The following is a 17,389-nucleotide window of genomic DNA, read 5'->3' on the forward strand; positions in this document are numbered from 1 at the left end:
GACATGGCCCTGCTTCCACATTCACTGGTTGGCGTGTGAAGGATCTGTTCTTGCTCAGCAATATCTGTGGGCTTGGAATTGGGCTTTCCACTTTCTCACCCTTTCTGACCGGGGTTTGAATTCTGTCTCTACCACTCACCATCTGTAATGGCTTTGGACAAATCAGGTAGCTTCACTGAGGCTCAGTTTCCTCAACTGTGAAATAGGGCCAATATGGTACTTAACACATAGGGATATTATGAAAATTAAATGAAACAATCCATGTTTAGCAAAGTTCCTGGAATGAGTTATCCTTCAATAAGTGCTACCTTCTGTTATTATTATCGTTACTGAGTTGTTATGGGTTAAGCAAGTCATTTATGAAGCACATGTATGAATAGTAGTTGTCATTATTTCTTCCACCATCACAGCCACCGTAACCAGTCCTTTTAGTATCCCAGGTGCTCCTCTCTCTAGTATGACCCACTAAATCCATGGTAGCTACTCTTTGATCTAACCTTACAACCGTTTACCTAACCTGGATTTTTTCTCATTCAGACCTGCACGAGGACTATGACCAATGGAACAACCTCATTGAAGGCATCGGACCATCACTAACCCCAGGGGCCCCACAGCATCTGTCCAGCCTGTAGGCACAACGGGTCATTTGTGAAAGGTCACTGAGCTGAGTTCCCATTGGGGGCCTGCCCAGGGACACCCGTGTCCTCCTACCAGGAGGTGGTCATCATGACCCTTCTGCACAGATTGAGAGGATGTAATCACACTGCTGGTTGGATAACCGGGTACTTGGATCTTGGACTTGTTGATCGTAAACTCATGTTGGGACTTGGGTCACTCACTGATTGGCAAACTGACTTTCTGGGGACTGAGCCCTGATGGTGTGGGAAACAAGCAGTGGGACGGGGCAAGGGAGGACCCAAGCCCCAGGCTGAGCACTGTGAACGCTGTTAACCCAGCCAGCTGACTCCCTCATCTTGGGCCAGTGTGGCTTCTGCAGTGGAAGAAATGGAGCCAAAGGATGGAGGGAAAATTCCCACTGTCCGGACCTCTAGCCCAACCTGCTGCTATTTCTTCCTCCCCCTCCCCCTTCTCCCTCCCCAGTGTTGCTTGGTGAGTTCTAAACACTTTAGGTAGCTTTCTAGGATATGGACCACCATCAGATTTTCTGTTTATTTTCAAGCCTTCTCACTGCATGAAACATAGTCTCAGGCATTTAGTCAGGATGAAGTTATACTTGTGAGCCCGTGGAAGGGGCAGACAGCATTGTCCTGATAGCATAAGGAGAGAGGCTGAGGGACAACGGGTACCACAGAAGCTCTGAATGTCTTAGAGTTTTGCTGAAAATGTAGCTTGACAGGAAACAACAGACGTAGGTTGGGGTGGAGAAGGGAGAATAACATTGTTAAGTAGCCATTTGATCAGGCCCTCACCACAAAAGTGAGGGAGTTTGGTCAGTTCGAATTCAGGAAGCCTTCCCTAGAGAGAAGTCTTAGGAACACTTTGGTCTTGCCTCTTACCTCAGATATCGTGAGCCTCCAACTTGCTCAGAATCAGGGTGCTGTAGTTGTCTTCTGGCTCTGAGGCCTTAGTCTCAAATTTAAGTCAAGATATAGGTTGAATTTCCATTCTGTTCCATTTTTAATATGAATGATATTAATACTCATGTTTGCCTAATGATATGTTTGCCTAGAATATTTTCTGTATTTAAACTGCATTACAGCAAGATGGGGAGCCATCTGGAAGTAACTTTTCCTTCTGTCTTTCTTTGATTGCTTACCACTTGTACCCATGTGGAAAAAAACTTCGAAAGGAAAGGAAGTCTTCCTAGTGATCTAGTTCAAAGCTGTCTGGGAACATCAACCTGAAACACCCCTCCCCACTACTCTAGACCTCTCACCTTGGCCCAAGTAGGGCACCCCAGAGGAAGCAAGAGCAAGAGGAAATGCGTCTCTATGCAACAGGGCCAAGGTCAGTGTCACCAAAGCAAGCTGGGACTGTCTCCCATCTCTCAACAGCTATTCTTTCTCAGAGGTGAAACACCAGATCCATTGAGGCTGTGGACCTACCTGGGGAGGATCTGTGGATTCCAGTGAGACAGAGCATAAGGAGAATATCGTTAAAGCCCTGGCTCTAGAGTTCTATAGCGTGGTTTTTGAGTCCAAGCTTCACCACTGCTAGCTGGGTAAATTTGAGCAAATTATGTTCTCTTTTTAGTCTCAGTTCCTGCATTTCTAAAATGAGGATCTGCATTCTGAATAGTTAGGAGGATTAAGTGAAAAGATGTATAACCCATGGATTATTTAAAAGTATGATTCCTACTTTCCAAACATGTGAGATTTTCCTAGTTACCCTATGGCTGTTGTTTTCTAGCTTAACTGCTTTTGGTCAGAGAAAATGACCCACGTGGTTTTCATTCTGAGACTTGCTTGTTGCCTCAGTGTGAGGTCAATTTTGTAAATGTTCCATGTATACTTCATAAGGCTGTACATTCTCAAGTTGTTGCCTCGCTGTTTTTACTCAAGAACACATTATGGATTTCCATCCATGAGAGCACATACAGATATATTGGAGGGCCTTTTAACCCCTAGACAGGGACTAGAGCCCCTCAGCAATCACAGAACCAGTAGAAGCCATCCCTTGTGCCTGGGGCTGGTTCTGCAGACGCTGAGAAGTCAGTTCTGACAGCATTAGAGCGTGAGACCCAACTTCTGCCTTAGACCCTTAAATAATGCAGGTATATTTTGTAAAGACCTGGACCCTTCCTAGAGAAAGAAGTTGTTCGGAAACTGGATCCATCTCCTCTATTCAGTTCATGTTCTGGTAATGACTCATTTATCTGATGTCATTGGAGTAGGTGAATTTTCCTCACTGAAAATTATCCTTTAAGTCACACAATATTATGTTAACTATAATATTGAAGGGTAATTTACCAAAAAGATAATGCACATACTTCTTAATGTGATCTGACCTCATTTAACTTTTTAGAATGTTTCAATCAGGATAGATTCAATTATACAGTAGTAACAAACAATCCCAAAAAGCAATAAAAGTTTATTTCTTGCCTGTGCTTCTTGTCCTCTGTGGGTCAGCTCGAGACTCTCCTCTGCATCATTTTTTTGCGGTACGCGGGCCTGTCACTGTTGTGGCCTCTCCTGCTGCAGAGCACAGGCTCTGGATGCGCAGGCCCAGCGGCCACGGCCCACGGGCCCAGCCTCTCCGCGGCATGTGGGATCCTCCCGGACCGGGGCACGAAACCACGTCCCCCGCAAAGGCAGGTGGACTCTCAACCACCGCGCCACCAGGGAAGCCCATCCTCTGCATCATTTTTATCCTCACTTGGGGAACCAGGCTGGCAGAGCTGCCATTATCTGGAAATGTTGCCATTGGCCATGGTGGAACAGGAAGAGAACATGGTGAAGCACCCACTTAGCCCTTAAAGCTCCTGCCCAGAAGTGACCCTCATTATTTCCACTCACATTTCATTGGCCAAAACTAGTCATCTGGCCGTACCTAACATTCCATACCATCCCCAGAGAACAAAAACACCTGTGACCAGGTCTAATGCCAGCGCAGTGGCGCCCTGTGATCTGTGAAGATATGGAGAGCTGTTTGCACCTACACTGCGTGGCTCCCAGCTGCTGGCCTCTTAGTTCTTTTCATTGCTTTTCATAGTTTGTGTTGTCTCCCTTGTGGTCAGCCTGCCAGCCATTACTCTTCACTGCCTTGACTGTGCCACCCCCCAGCAGCTCTCCCTGTTCACTTCAAATTTATACTTCTGATCAGCCATGTTATTTACAACTGTCTCAAGTAAAACTAAATAGTCACTGAGAGAGGGCTTTAGGGACGTTCCTGCAACTAGAATGCACTGCCTTTAGTGCTTAGACTTTGTAATCCTTCCTTTGACTGCTCAGAGGGGGTATCACAGGCCTTTGGTCTTTTGTCCAGTTTTTTGTTAGCTTCCAGGGAATCAAAGGGCACCAGTTAAATGGCCTTTTAAATAAGCAAGGTAATCCTGCATATTAATTGACATGTGCTGATAAATTGCATTCTAGTGAATCCTTTCCGAAAGCAAAGAAGATGTCTTGGGTTTCTTTTGCATCTTCTTGTTCCCCATCCTGTTATAGGACCGTACCTGTGGAGGCATCCTAATGGTATAGGTATATTGTGAAGTTTCTGTGCACAGAGTGGTGTGTCAGTTAGGAAGGATGGTAAGTAAATACAGGATGGGATGAAATTCCTCATCCCTCCCACTTCCTGGACGTGTCAGGCTAAGACTGATTGGGTTCTTGTTATGCTCTTAGCACTCCCCAAGCCCCTTGCCAGCATGTGTCCTGATACAGCTCCCCTGCTTGCCCTTCTTCAAGAAGACTACTGGGCTCTTGAAATGTCAATTGATGGATTCCAACTCTATGTCTTGGCCTTGTGGGGAACCTTCGTCTGCCCCCTTTTTCTTCTGGGGCACCACTTACCCCTGGGCCTGCAAAGTGACAGAGGGACAGGAGAGGCCCATACTCTGTACATGGGATGTAGGAAGTCAGTAGGAAGCTCACTTCTGTCCCATCACAGCCAGATGCAGAGGCGAAACGTCCCTGGCCATAGCTGCATGGAAAACGGTATTATCATCATCGTAATAGCCAACATTTATTGGGCCCTTACTGTGTGTCCCAGACTGTGCTCAGAGCTTTACACGCATCATCTCATTTGCTGTTCACAGTAAGCCCATGAGGTCAGGTGGTATTAGCCTCATTTTATGTATGAGGAAACAGAGCCATAGAGAAGTGATTTGATCAAGCTCTCACCAGAAGGAATTTGGCAAAACTGGAATTTAGCCATCAAAATCCAAGCTCTTAATCACTGGGCCATATGGCCTAATAGATACACTTGGTTTTGCACCTTCCCCATCTCTTTAAACTGTCAGGTTCTGGACTTCCCTGCTTGGTGCAGTGGTTAAGAATCTGCCTGCCAATGCAAGGGACACGGGTTGGAGCCCTGGTCTGGGAAGATCCCACATGTCGCGGAGCAACTAAACCCGTGTGCCACAATTACTGAGCCTGCACTTTAGAGCCGGCAAGCCACAACTACTGAGCCTGCATGCCACCACTACTGAAGCCTGCACACCTAGAGCCCATGTTCCGCAACAAAAGAAGCCATCGCAATGAGAAGTCCACGCACCGCAACGAAGAGTAGCCCCCGCTCGCCGCAACTAGAGAAAGCCTGCATGCAGCAACGAAGACCCAACGCAACCAAAAATAAATATAAATAAATAAATAAATTTACAGAAAAAATAAACTGTCAAGTTCTGAGGAGTGTAATTTCATGAGATTGAATCAAGAAGGTCAAACTCTCCAGCAATTTCTATATGACTTGTATTGAGATTCAGAAATATCCTGAGTGCTACTGAGAGGTGGGTTTGGGGGAGAGAACTGAGCTTTGCCGAGGACTGTGGGCCAGGTGCTCTGCTGATTTGCCAGATGAGGAAAACAGTTCAGGGATGAAGAACATGGTCAGAAATCAGACAACTCCACCGCTATTAGCCCTGTGACTCTATGCTAATTTGTTCACTTTTATGAGCTTCAACTTCCTCATGTGTAAAATGGGAATTCTGGTAGTATTTACCTCTTAGGGTTGTTTTAATAATTGAATGAAATAATTCATGTTATGCGCTTAGCACAGTGTCTATATTAAGGGCTTAATAATTAGCCATCACTAGTATTGTTTTTTTTTTTTTTTTTCTCACGGGCCCAGCTGCTCCACGGCATGTGGGATCTTCCCGGACCGGGGCACGAACCCGTGTCCCCTGCATCGGCAGGCGGACTCTCAACCACTGCGCCACCAGGGAAGCCCCACTAATATTATTTTATTTGGTCCTCCTTACATACCCATAAGGTTAGGTATAATCTGCCCTTGTGCTGAATGGCCCCAAATGGTCTCGGTCTAATTCCTATTCCAGCTTCTCCAGTTTCAGTGAGTTTCCTCACATGAAGCTTGCTAACTGCCACTCAGCTACTACTGTCGTGGGAAGGTGGAGCTAGATGGAGAGAGACAGTTTTTCCATTCTTTTCGCTCTGATCTCCCTGCTCCTCACATCAAAAAATCAAAATCCACACCACAGTTCTAGCTGTGCAAGTTCTCTTCACCACCAGGGAGAGGCTACACTCCTAGGTTCTGGTTTGGGTTTTAATTTCACACCCTATCATCCGAACACACACATCTAAGCACCAGATGTAAACTGAACGTCCTGAAATGTTGAGTGGGAGACTCAGAGAAGGTCTGTGTAGAAGTTGGCCAAAGGGACGAGGACCTGGGGATAGGGAGTTTGTTGTAGAGGCTAGTTTATGAATTTTTGTCTGCTGCCTTTGAGTCTGAGGTCAGGGGGTTAAAGTGCCCTGTGACCTCCTCAGGAGAAACTCCCAGGCCTGAGAATGGCCTGTGAATGACCTCTGCACAGCTCTCTCCCTCGCTGCCATATCCGATTCCTGTGAAGTCCTCTTGTTTCTTCCCTCGCCATGGTGCTCACGCCCAGCCCATCCTTTCCATTTCACTTGAGTTTAGTCCCTCCATCAACTCACCCTGGAATAATTTTTACAGCCTCCTGGACTCGAACCTCTCTTTTCCCTTGCATTCTGCCGCCAGATCTGCCTGACACACCATTTTTTTTTTTTTTTTTGCGGTACGCGGGCCTCTCACTGTTGTGGCCTCTCCCGTTGCGGAGCACAGGCTCCGGACATGCAGGCTCAGAGGCCATGGCTCACGGGCCCAGCCGCTCTGCGGCACGTAGGATCTTCCCGGACCAGGGCACGAACCCGCGTCCCCTGCATCGGCAGGCGGACTCTCAACCACTGCACCACCAGGGAAGCCCGACACACCATTTTTATAACAAAATACCAGGCTGGAAGTGTGGTCTAACAGAAAGATGACCAAACTAGTTGTCTGGCGCCCCGGGTTCTTGTCTTGACTCTCTCCCTGTCCCTCACTCTGTGACCTGTGTGTATGCTTTCGTCTCATGACTTCAGCTTCCCTATCTGCCAGCTGGGATATGGGGTGGTGGTCGAGTCTCCGTCACTGAATTGTCAAGAATCTACAAGATTCCCTTTCCTCTGTAGAATTGCATCTGTGCCCCTTGCTATCTGTTCTCGCCTCACCTCTCCTGTCCTCTGCTTCTTTACCATGCATTTTTCTTTTTCCCCGTAATATGCCCACCCATCCCCCAAACAAACATGCATGCCCTTTCTCGTGATGTTTTTATGCTTGCGGGGCCTCCCAGCCTTGTTTCTGTGCACCCAAACACCACGATTCGTTTAGGCCCATTTCGAGTTCCACCTCGTCTACGAGAGCCTTCTTGATTGCATTCAGCTAACATTTGATCTCTTGGCCTCCTGCTCCCCAAGAGACAGATTCTGTGCCATATTTAGTATTTTACTTTATTACATTATTCCAGGAGCAGGACCCATCTGTTGGATGGGAAAAGCATCCTCTTGTTGACTGACATGGGGAGCAGAGATTGCTGTCCCCTCCCCACATGCCCCCATCAGCAGGCTTCTTGTTCCCCAGCCAGACTTGGGAGCAGCTGGTGTTCGTCCAGCCCTCAGATGTCTCCAGCTGCTCCTGCTTCCTTTTTTTTTTTTTTTTTGGTTTTCCCAGATCCCAGCTGTGGGGCCCAGGGCAGAGCCCGTGACAGAGCGGCCAAGGGCAGGTGGAGTAAACTGAGATCCATGGACATGTAGCATTTGAGAGTTAAAAAGAGGGCAAAACTGAGCACAAATCCCACCAGTGTTGAATGAAGGAAAGTAGTTGGCCAGCTTATTTTTCCCATCTTGCTTTCATCTAAAAAAAGAAGCTGCTCAGAAATACAGTCCTCAGCCTGCTAAACCAGATGGTCCCTAGATGCTCAGCCTGCCAAGTGTGCATGTATAATTATTCATTTTCATGGAATCACACCCAGGTCTGAATTCAGACACTGACACTTTCTTTTGCCATTTGATCTAGAGCCAGTGAACCCTTCTGAGCCTTTCTTTCTTTTTCTGTAAAATGGGGTCACTAGGGTCTGCCTTGCCCACCTTGGGATTTTTTGGGGGGAGAGGGTTTCAATATAAAATGTAAGAGCGCTTTGTAATTGACAAAGCACTAGACAAGTATATGTTGCTGTTAATAATAAAAGGGCCATATTTTGTTTTTGCCATAGCGTGCTACTACTTAATAAGCACTTGTTCTGTGCCAGATACTGTGCTAAGTGTTTTACCTACCTTGTGGCATTTAACCCTAACAACATTCCTGGAAAGAAGTGCATGTTGCCCATACAACAGATCAGGAGAGTGAGGTTCACAAAGATTTGCTAGTCCAGTCATAGTCACTGGGCATGTATGTAAGTGCTGGAGCCAGGAACCTAAACTTCTGGGTTCCAAAAGCAGTGCTCTTAATTCCTGTTCATTCCTATCTAACAAAAAGAAAGCAGTTCTTTACCGTATGGAAGCTAAAATACCCCACAATTTGATCTCCAGTAGATGTCCTAAGCAGTTGGGTCATGCAAAGAGTCATTCCTGTTGAAGACCTGACTGAGTCCTAACAGTATACCTTGAGTTGCTTTTCTAGCAGTAGAGGTAGCCTGGTTCCATCCATCCTTCCATCCATCCATCCATCTACTCATATAAAGTTAACAGTTCAGGTAACATATCTATCAGTACTGTACTCTATAAACAATGGAGCCAACCAGCTGGCAGAAAAAAAATTTTAAGTCTCTAACCCACATATTGTAGATTCATGATTTTCAGCTCTAGATGCACATCAGAATCACTTTGGAACTATATAAAAATACAGATGCCCTGGCCATGTCTCCAGAGACTCAGAGAAGCTCATTCAGAAGGAATAATGTGGGGACCAGGTGTGTGTGTGTGTGTGTGTGTGTGTGTGTGTGTGTGTGTGTGTGTGAGATAAACTCCAGGGGTATTTCTGATATGCAAGGGTTTTGAAAACCCTTGCTATGGTTGAACACTATTAGCCTATTTTACCTTCATTTATGGATCAGGAGTAATCGCTAGCTGGAAATATAGAATCATTAAATTTTAGAATTGGAAGAGCCCTTACATCTTTTGGTCCAAGAGGAAACCAAATCTCAGAAAAATTCATCAGGTAGTTGCCAGACTTTTAAATCCAGATCTTTTGACTTCCAGTCTAGTGCTTTAGATACATCCATGGGTAGCAGGGTTTTGTCGAATTATTAAGAAAATCCTCAGGACCCATTCACCATGACATCCATCATTTCCAGCCACCATACCTTGGAGTTTTTGTAGGGAAGGAGCCTGGACTAGACTCAAATGACCGTTCTCATATGTGTTCATTCATTCTATAAGTGTTTACTGAAGCCTGCATTATGACTGGCCCTGTCCTCCTGGAACTGGATCTAGAAGGCAAGAAAGGCAAGTCATAGGAGGGCCCCATGTGATGAGTGCTATAATAGGGAGTGTATCAGGCTCAGAGGTGGCACACGGTGTTTGATTCAACTTCAGCAGAGGAGAGGCTAAAAAGTCTTCACAGAGTATCATATACTTGAACTTGTCATTTGTATTAGTTATCTATTGCTGTATAATAAATTACCCCCAAATGTAGCAGCTTAGAACAGCAAACATTATCTCACACTTTATGGCTCAGGAATTCTAGAATGGCTTAGCTGAGTGGTTCTGGCTTAAGATCTCTCATGAGGTTGCAGTCAAGATGTCAGCTGGGATTTCTGTCGTCTGAAGGCTTGACTAGGATTGGAGGATCCACTTCCAAGCTGGCTCACTCACATGGCTGTTGGCAGGAGGCCTCAGTTCCTTACCACGTGAAGCTCTCCATAGGGCCGCCGAAGACATGGCAGCTGGCTTCTCCCAGAGCAAGTGATCCAAGAGAGGATAAGGTGGAAGCTGCAATATCTTTTATGACCTATCCTTGGAAGTCATACTCCATCATATCCACACAGGTCAGGCCTATTCAGTGTGGGAGGGGACCACACAAGGGCATGAATACAACCAGGTGGGGATTATTGGGGGCCATCTTGGAGGCTGGCTGCCTTGTTGTTGAAGACGAATGGAGTTTTCCAGATAGATGAGGGAGAAGAAAGGCCTTCCAGGCAGAGGAAATAACGTGTAAAGGCACAGAAATGTAAACATTAGAGCAGAGCATGGTCAGGACATTGTAATTGGCTTGGAGAAAACAGGTGAGAAATAGGGATATAGGGGCGCTTACTGAAGAAATCAAAGAAGGCCTTCTATGCCAAGTGAAGGAGTTAGGCCTTTATCAGGTAGACCAGTGGTTTTCAAATGTTTCTGCATATTGGAATCACGTGAGGAAATTTTAAAACTTCCAATGCCAAAGCTGCACCCGTATCAATTAAATAAGAATCTCTGGGAGTGGACCTGGACACCAGCAGTTTTTAAAGTTTCTCACTTGATTCCAATATGCAGCCAAGGTTGAGAAGCAGTGCAACCTCTGCTCACCTAGGAAAAGAAACTAGAAAGAACTAGAAAGAACTAGAAAGAAAAGAACTAGAAAGGCCCTGTCATCAGTACTCACCCCCTCACTCAGGTATTGTACGTTTCATCATCTCTACCAACAAGTAAGCAGAAATATCTAAACTTTAGCAGCCCCGAGCAAGTTCTCGGCATCCTAAATTGCCTGTTATTTATAAACTTCCAAACCTAATGTCGATGCCAATGTTCTTAGATTAACATAAGCACTCTAGAGGGGTTTTTTTTTCTCCCCACTTAACACTGTGTCGTATATGCATTTCTGCGTGGTCCTCACATCCAACAGTCTGAGGCAGTAGCGTGTAAAGGTTAGGGGCACGGCCCTCCGAGTCGGATGGACCTCTGGGTTTGAGTCCTGAGGACATCACTTATCCACTTGTTGGGTGACTTAGCCTCTCCAGGCTTCAGTTAACGCATCTGAAAGATGGTGATAACGCCTACCTCAAAAGATACTTGAGGATGTTAAATGAGATCATGTGTGTCAAGACCTCTGCCCCGTGCCTGGCATGTAGTTAGTGTTTAATAAATGTTTGTTATTATTCAGCATTCCAAATGGCATTTTAACACTCTGTTGCATCAACTCTCCGCCGCCTCCCCTCCCCCTCCCCGAGTCTGCTTAGCAGTTCTCTCCGTTGCCAGGGTATTTGAGCCACTTCTAGTTGTTTTTAGCTATAATATTATACATTTCTTTGTAGAAATTGGTGGGGTGTTGTTTTAAAGTTATTTCCCTAACTTATTAGGTGTGGAATCTGAAGATTGGAGAGGTAAAGTAACTTGTCAAACAAAGGTCATACTGCTTTTTAGTGGCAGAGCTAGGACTAGGGACCAGGTCCCAGACACCCTGAGTCTTAACCGTTTGTTCTTTCTACCCTGCCACCCAGCCCCCATCCTCACTGGAGACTTGAAGCCTGGCCCTTCTTGACTTCTCTTCTCCAGGCTGAATGAGTCAGATGTCCCATTGTATCCTCTGACACCTCCTCTCCCACCCTTTCATCATCTTAGAGGTCCCTCATCATCCCAGTATAATTGGAGCAGCGTCTCTGCTCATCCCCTGGGGAGTGGGAGCAGACGATGACTAATGCTTTGGAGACCCGGACTCATCTCTTGGCCCTTCTGGATCTCTGTTGGTTGATGTTGTGCCGTCTGTCTGATTCAGACATACCCCTCCCTCCTACCTGGACTGCTGTCTGACTTCACCAAACCCACCTTCTCAGAACAGTAGAGTTTAAAGGGACCAGAGAGACCATTCTCTATCCCAGCCCCTGTTATTTTAAAAAGTGAAGAAACTGAGGCTCAGTGATACAGGTTGATCAGTAGCAGATCTGGGACTGGGACCCGAGCCTCCTGACTTCCAGTGTGGTGTTGGGGAGAGGGCACTGGAGCCAGGCAGGCCGGAGTGTGAGTCCCAACTGTGTGAACTTGGGCAAGTGAGTTAAAACAATGCTCAAGTTCCTTTTCTGTAAAATGGCGATACCCAGCTTGAGGATGTTACAAGGGTTAAATGAGATAATGAATGTAGAGAATGGAGCACTGTGTTCAGCAAATGGTAGTTATTAGGTACAGCACAGTAGTTATTAGGTATTAGGATTTAGAGCTTGGGCTTTGGAATCAGAGAAACTATTCAAATCCTAGACACCCACTTATCAGCTACGTGGTCTTGGAAAACTTGGTTTAAGGAGATCTTGCTTTAACAAGAGCTAGTACTTACTGAGTTTCCTTTTTCCAGGCGTTATGCCAAGTGCCTTAGAGACATTATCTCATGTAACTTTCCCAACAATTTTTTGAGATAGGTAACATCAATATTCTGATTTTATGAATGAAGATACTGAGGCATGAATCAATTTATTTTCTGATTAATCTCTAGTTTGAATTCTTTTCTGCCAAACACACCCCTCTTCTCTCCCTCAGTGCCTAAGAATTTTCTCCTACCTTTGAGCTTTGGAACAGGCTATAGTCTCTCTCTCTCTCTCTCTCTTTTTTTTTTTTTAATTTTATTTACTTTAGGCTGCGTTGGGTCTTTGTTGCTCTAGTTGCGGCAAGTGGAGGCTACTCTTCGTTGCGGTGTGCAGGCTTCACATTGTTGCGGAGCAAGGCTCTAGGCACGTGGGCTTCAGTAGTTGCAGCACGCAGCTCGGTAGTTGCGGCACGTGGGCTCTAGGGCGCACGGGCTTCAGTAGTTGTGGCACACGGGTTTAGTTGCTCCCTGGCATGTGGGATCTTCCCAGACCAGGGATCAAACTCGTGTTGCCTGCTTGGCAGGCGGATTTGTAACCACTGTGCCTCCAGGGAAGTCCCCAGGCTATAGTCTCTTAAATGACCCCTCACCCCCTTCTCTTCACCGAGTTCTTTTCCTCTACTCTTTCCAGCATTGCTGCTAACTCTCCTCCTCTAAGAATCCTACTCTGTAAGCCTCATGCCAGCTGCCCCAGCATCTTCTCTCTCCTGTCTGCTGTCAGCTGTGGATCTATTCCTCAGGTTTGTTAGTTTTATTTTTCTTGGTATGTATCTCCTATCCAGGTCCTCGTGGTGCACTCTGGTTCCCCCTTAACACAAAGCACTTCCCACGGGACAAATGTCCCTGGCCAATGCAATGCAACCAACATCATACCTGCTTGTGTCACTGCTGGACCAGGTGCTGGGTGCTGTCCTGACCCTCGAAGCCAGGCTGACAAATCATATACTGCTTACCCCTGCTCTACAAAAGCGAGACTCAGATTTCACACCCAAAATGTGCAAGTCTGAAAACATGAGTGCTGGCAAAAATGTGGAACATTGGACCACTCATACCCTTCTGGTGGGACAACCACCCTGGAAATATAGAGTCGAAGATGCTCATATCCTCCAATCGGCAAGTGGTGTATGTCTAAAGAAATCCTTGCTCACACATACCCGTGTACAAGGAAACACATACAAAAATGGTTCTTGCAGCATATAAATGTTTCTTCATAACAAAAGTTATTGCTTCCCAGAAAGCTCCAGCTAGAGTTTTTACAAATAATGAAAATACTGAATTTTTAAAAATCACACTTCATTAAATGTTTTATTGTGGTAAAATAGATATAACATAAAATTTACCATTTTAACCATTTTTAAGTGTACAGTTTTGTGATATTCAGTACATTCAGGTTGTTGTGCAACCCCAAATCACGTTTTTTTTTTTGTTTTTTTTTTTTGCGGTACATGGGCCTCTCACTGCTGTGGCCTCTCCCGTTGCGGAGCACAGGCTCCGGACGCGCAGGCCCAGCGGCCATGGCTCACGGGCCCAGCTGCTCTGCGGCATGTGGGATCTTCCCGGACCGGGGCACGAACCCGTGTCCCCTGCATCGGCAGGTGGACTCTCAACCACTGCGCCACCAGGGAAGCCCCCAAATCACGTTTTTTAATGTGCATATGTTTAAATATCTAGATGGTAGAACCTAGTAAATTAGGAAATACCTACGTTATTAACAAAACATTAAATGGCCAATATTTTCATTCACCTTAGCATTTAACTGCCTCTTTTTTCCTGTTGACATAATAGATATGTGTTGTTATTTTTTTTCTCTCTGATCCTGTGCTTCTATTTTTTCCAACTTTAAATTATGAAAAAATTCAAACAGAGAAAAGCTAAAATAAAAATACAAGGAACACCTTTAAATCCACCACCTGGATTTAATAATACGGAGGCTCTTCTCATTCTTCTTCAGTTTATGAAATGCCACCTTCATAAGTCTCTAAGGTTAGTTTCCCTCTTTCCTGTCTCCCATTCAGGTCCATTTCGTGCTGGGATTCCGTTTCCATTTTGCCAGACTATGTGTACTTTTTTGAAATGAAGCATGAGAGGGAAACTTGTAGGACCTCAATCTTGTGTATGCTCATTTGGCTGGGGAAAGAATTCTAGGTTCAAATTCATTGTTTCCCTCAGAACTTTGAAGACCTCACTTTTTTGTCTTCCAGCATACAGTATTGTAGGTAAGAGGTCTGATGCCAATCTAAGTCTTGGTCCTTTATTTCCAGAAACTTTGGAGGCTGACCTTTATCCTCAAAGGTCAGAAACTTCACCAGTATGTGCCTAGTTATGCATCTCTTTTTGATCGAAAGACATTTATGAATAAAGGACTTGGTTGACTGGTATACACAGATAGCCGGTTTAGGTTTCCTCTGAAGCATGTAAGTTTTCCTTTCACAGAGGATCTCTTTCCTGAGTGGGAGGTCTGACCGTGGGCTCTGACAAGCGGGCAGGGCCTGTCAGTAAGAGGCTTCACTTTAGGCCGTCTTGGGATCTCCATAAGCGCCAAAATAAAGAGTGGAATAATGTGTTAGGGGTCTGTTCGTTGCAACTGACAGAAAACAGACTTGATCCAGTTTAAGCAAAAAGAATTTATCGGCTTAGGAAGTTTGAAGTGGGGTTGCTGACTGCATGGTGGCAACATGGCTGCCAGCAGCCCCAGATTCCCTTCATCCTTACGATCCATGATACCGGAGGAAGATCCTGAAGATGTTCTCTCCAGGGACCATATTGTTAGACGCCACGGAAGGAGGCTGACTCTGCTTGGATTCTGTACCCCCCTCTTGGACCAGTCACTGTGGACAGGAGTTAGGTACTGAAATTGGCCCGGCCTGAGCCGTGGCCCACCTCTGATGCCTGGGGCAGGCGTGGCACTGTGACTGACTGTTCACAGAACCATGGGATGGCAAAAGGGCAGGCAACCTCCCAAAGGGCAGAATTCCAGGCAGATGGACACCCATATCCTCATAGGGATTCCAGGGTATTTCATTCCCAGATGGAGTCGTTTCTTTCTCTTCTGGGGCCTCTGGCTTTTTCACTTGGGAATCCTCCCTAAGATCTCTCACTTTGTTTAGAAAGTACTTCCAATACCTTTAGCAGATTTTAAAGCAGCCATTCAACCATGGATGCATGGAAGTAGCACTATTCATCTGAGGAAATTTACCCTAAAAACCAAATCATTAAATTTGTATATATTTTTTACTGTCAAGTGACACATGTTAAGCAGACATCCTCAACTGCACTCTGAGCCCCAGGCAATGCCAGCTCTCACCTTTGGAAATCAAGGACGGAGAGGGGCTCAGAGACATGGTAGAAGTCAGGAATGGAGTCAAGGTTAATGATGGAATGAAAGTCAGGGGTAGGGTGAGCATCAGATGGAAAGTAAGGGTTGGATACGACTTGATAGTATTTAAATGGTAATTTTATATTTTGACTCAATTCTATCAAAACGTCTCCCATGTCAAAATGTCTGCCATATCAGTTGGCTTAGCCTCACTGCCCTGCTTTGAAGCACAGTTAGACTGAAACTCAGATGCCTGACTCTCAGGCCAATACTCTTATCAGATAGGGCACGGTCTCCTGGCAGATTAGGCTTATGCCGGGGCAGGACAGATTCCAGGCCCAGACTCTGCCCTCATTTGTCTCCCACAGGTCACTGCCTGAGCAGTTGGCCTGAGCAGACGCTCCACCCATCCTTTGTCTCACTCCCCACACCCCCTTCCTCTCCCTCCTGGGTTGCAGATCTGGAAGGTGAGTGTGGAACAGGCAAGGGTGAGCTACCTGGCTGCTTCCACTCCCAGCCCCCAGCCCCAGACCCTGCCACTCAGTCTCTCTAGCCTCCTTGTTTTTGATAAATAAAGCTGAGGCCCAGAGGATGCCCTCACTTTCCTGCTGCACCCAGTTTAAGCTTGGGAGCTGCAGAGCCTGTAAGACTTCCTCTAAACTTCTTTGGGTGGCTGGGAAAAGAGGCCACAGCCCCTGGATCCCGGGGCTGGAGCCCAGGTGTAAACAGAACAATTGCCTGCCCAGAGAGCAGTCCCTCTTCACTTTAGGGTTTTAGCCTTGAATCGCTATTTTTATTTAGTTATGTTTTTTGTTTTGATTTCCCCTTTCCCCCCCACCCATGTATTTTCCCACACCTCCCCCTGCCCAGCAACCCCATTCTTGATTAAAAGATGCTATCTTAGTCAGTTCAGGCTGCCATAACAAAGTACTGTAGGGTGAGAGGCTTAAATAACAGACATTTATTTCTCACAGTTGTGGAGGCTGGAAGTCCAAGATGAAGGTGCCAGCTGATTTGCTTCTGGGTGAGGCCCTTCCTGGCTTGCAGACAGCTGCCTTCTCTCTGTGTCCTCACATGGCAGAGAGAGAGAGCAATCTCTCTCTCTCTTCCTATAAAATCATTAATTCTACCGTGAGGACTCCACACTCATGATCCTGTCTATACCTGATAACCCTCCCAAAGGCACCACTTCCAAATACTATCACATTGGGAGTTAGGGCTTCAACATTTGGGGGGAAGATACAAACACTCAGTCCATAATAGATGCTTATTATAGAAAATTTTGAAAAATATACAAAAATAAAACAGAGGAAAAGCACAACATACTCTACCATCAAAAGATAGTGTTAGAAACTTCTAGCATATTTCCTTCAAGTATTCCTCAACACTTACATTATTTTTTATTTTATTTATTTATTTATTTATTTGCGGTATGCGGGCCTCTCACTGTTGTGGCCTCTCCCGTTGTGGAGCACAGGCTCCGTATGCGCAGGCTCAGCGGCCATGGCTCATGGGCCCAGCCACTCCGCGGCATGTGGGATCTTCCTGGACCGGGGCGCGAACCCGTGTCCCCTGCATCGGCAGGCGGACTCTCAACCACTGTGCCACCAGGAAAGCCCTATTTTTTATTTTTTAAAACTATTTATTGGCTTCCTTCGTGGCGCAGTGGTTAAGAGTCCGCCTGCCGATGCAGGGGACATGGGTTTGAGCCCTGGTCTGGGAAGATCTCACATGCTGCGGAGCAACTAAGCCTGTGCACCACAACTACTGAGCCTGCGTGCCACAACTACTGAAGCTCGTGCACCTAGAGCCTGTGCTCCGCAATGAGAAGCCACT

General features: G+C 46.1%; 1 protein-coding gene across 11 annotated transcripts in view; it reads left to right on the plus strand.

Annotated features, from left to right (window-relative positions):
- The window catches only part of PAFAH2 (platelet activating factor acetylhydrolase 2), a 55,325-nt gene extending 41,786 nt beyond the window's left edge, over nucleotides 1–13,539 (plus strand). For 5 of the 11 annotated variants that reach the window (XM_027109626.1, XM_027109631.1, XM_027109629.1 and 2 more), the window contains one exon: nucleotides 538–3,067. In XM_027109626.1, coding sequence (XP_026965427.1) covers nucleotides 538–632 — 95 coding nt within the window. In that variant the 3' untranslated portion in view covers nucleotides 633–3,067. Of the gene's footprint in view, nucleotides 1–537; nucleotides 3,068–13,019 lie in introns of those variants that run through there. The other 6 variants (XM_027109623.1, XM_027109625.1, XR_003433378.1 and 3 more) reach the window with 5 other exon arrangements.
- The last annotated feature ends 3,850 nt before the right edge of the window (nucleotides 13,540–17,389 follow it).

The sequence above is a fragment of the Aethalodelphis obliquidens genome, unplaced genomic scaffold (assembly GCF_003676395.1).
Source record: "Aethalodelphis obliquidens isolate GAN/ISIS:26980383/991018 unplaced genomic scaffold, ASM367639v1 scaffold9, whole genome shotgun sequence".
In the NCBI taxonomy this organism is placed as follows: Eukaryota; Metazoa; Chordata; class Mammalia; order Artiodactyla; family Delphinidae; genus Aethalodelphis; species Aethalodelphis obliquidens.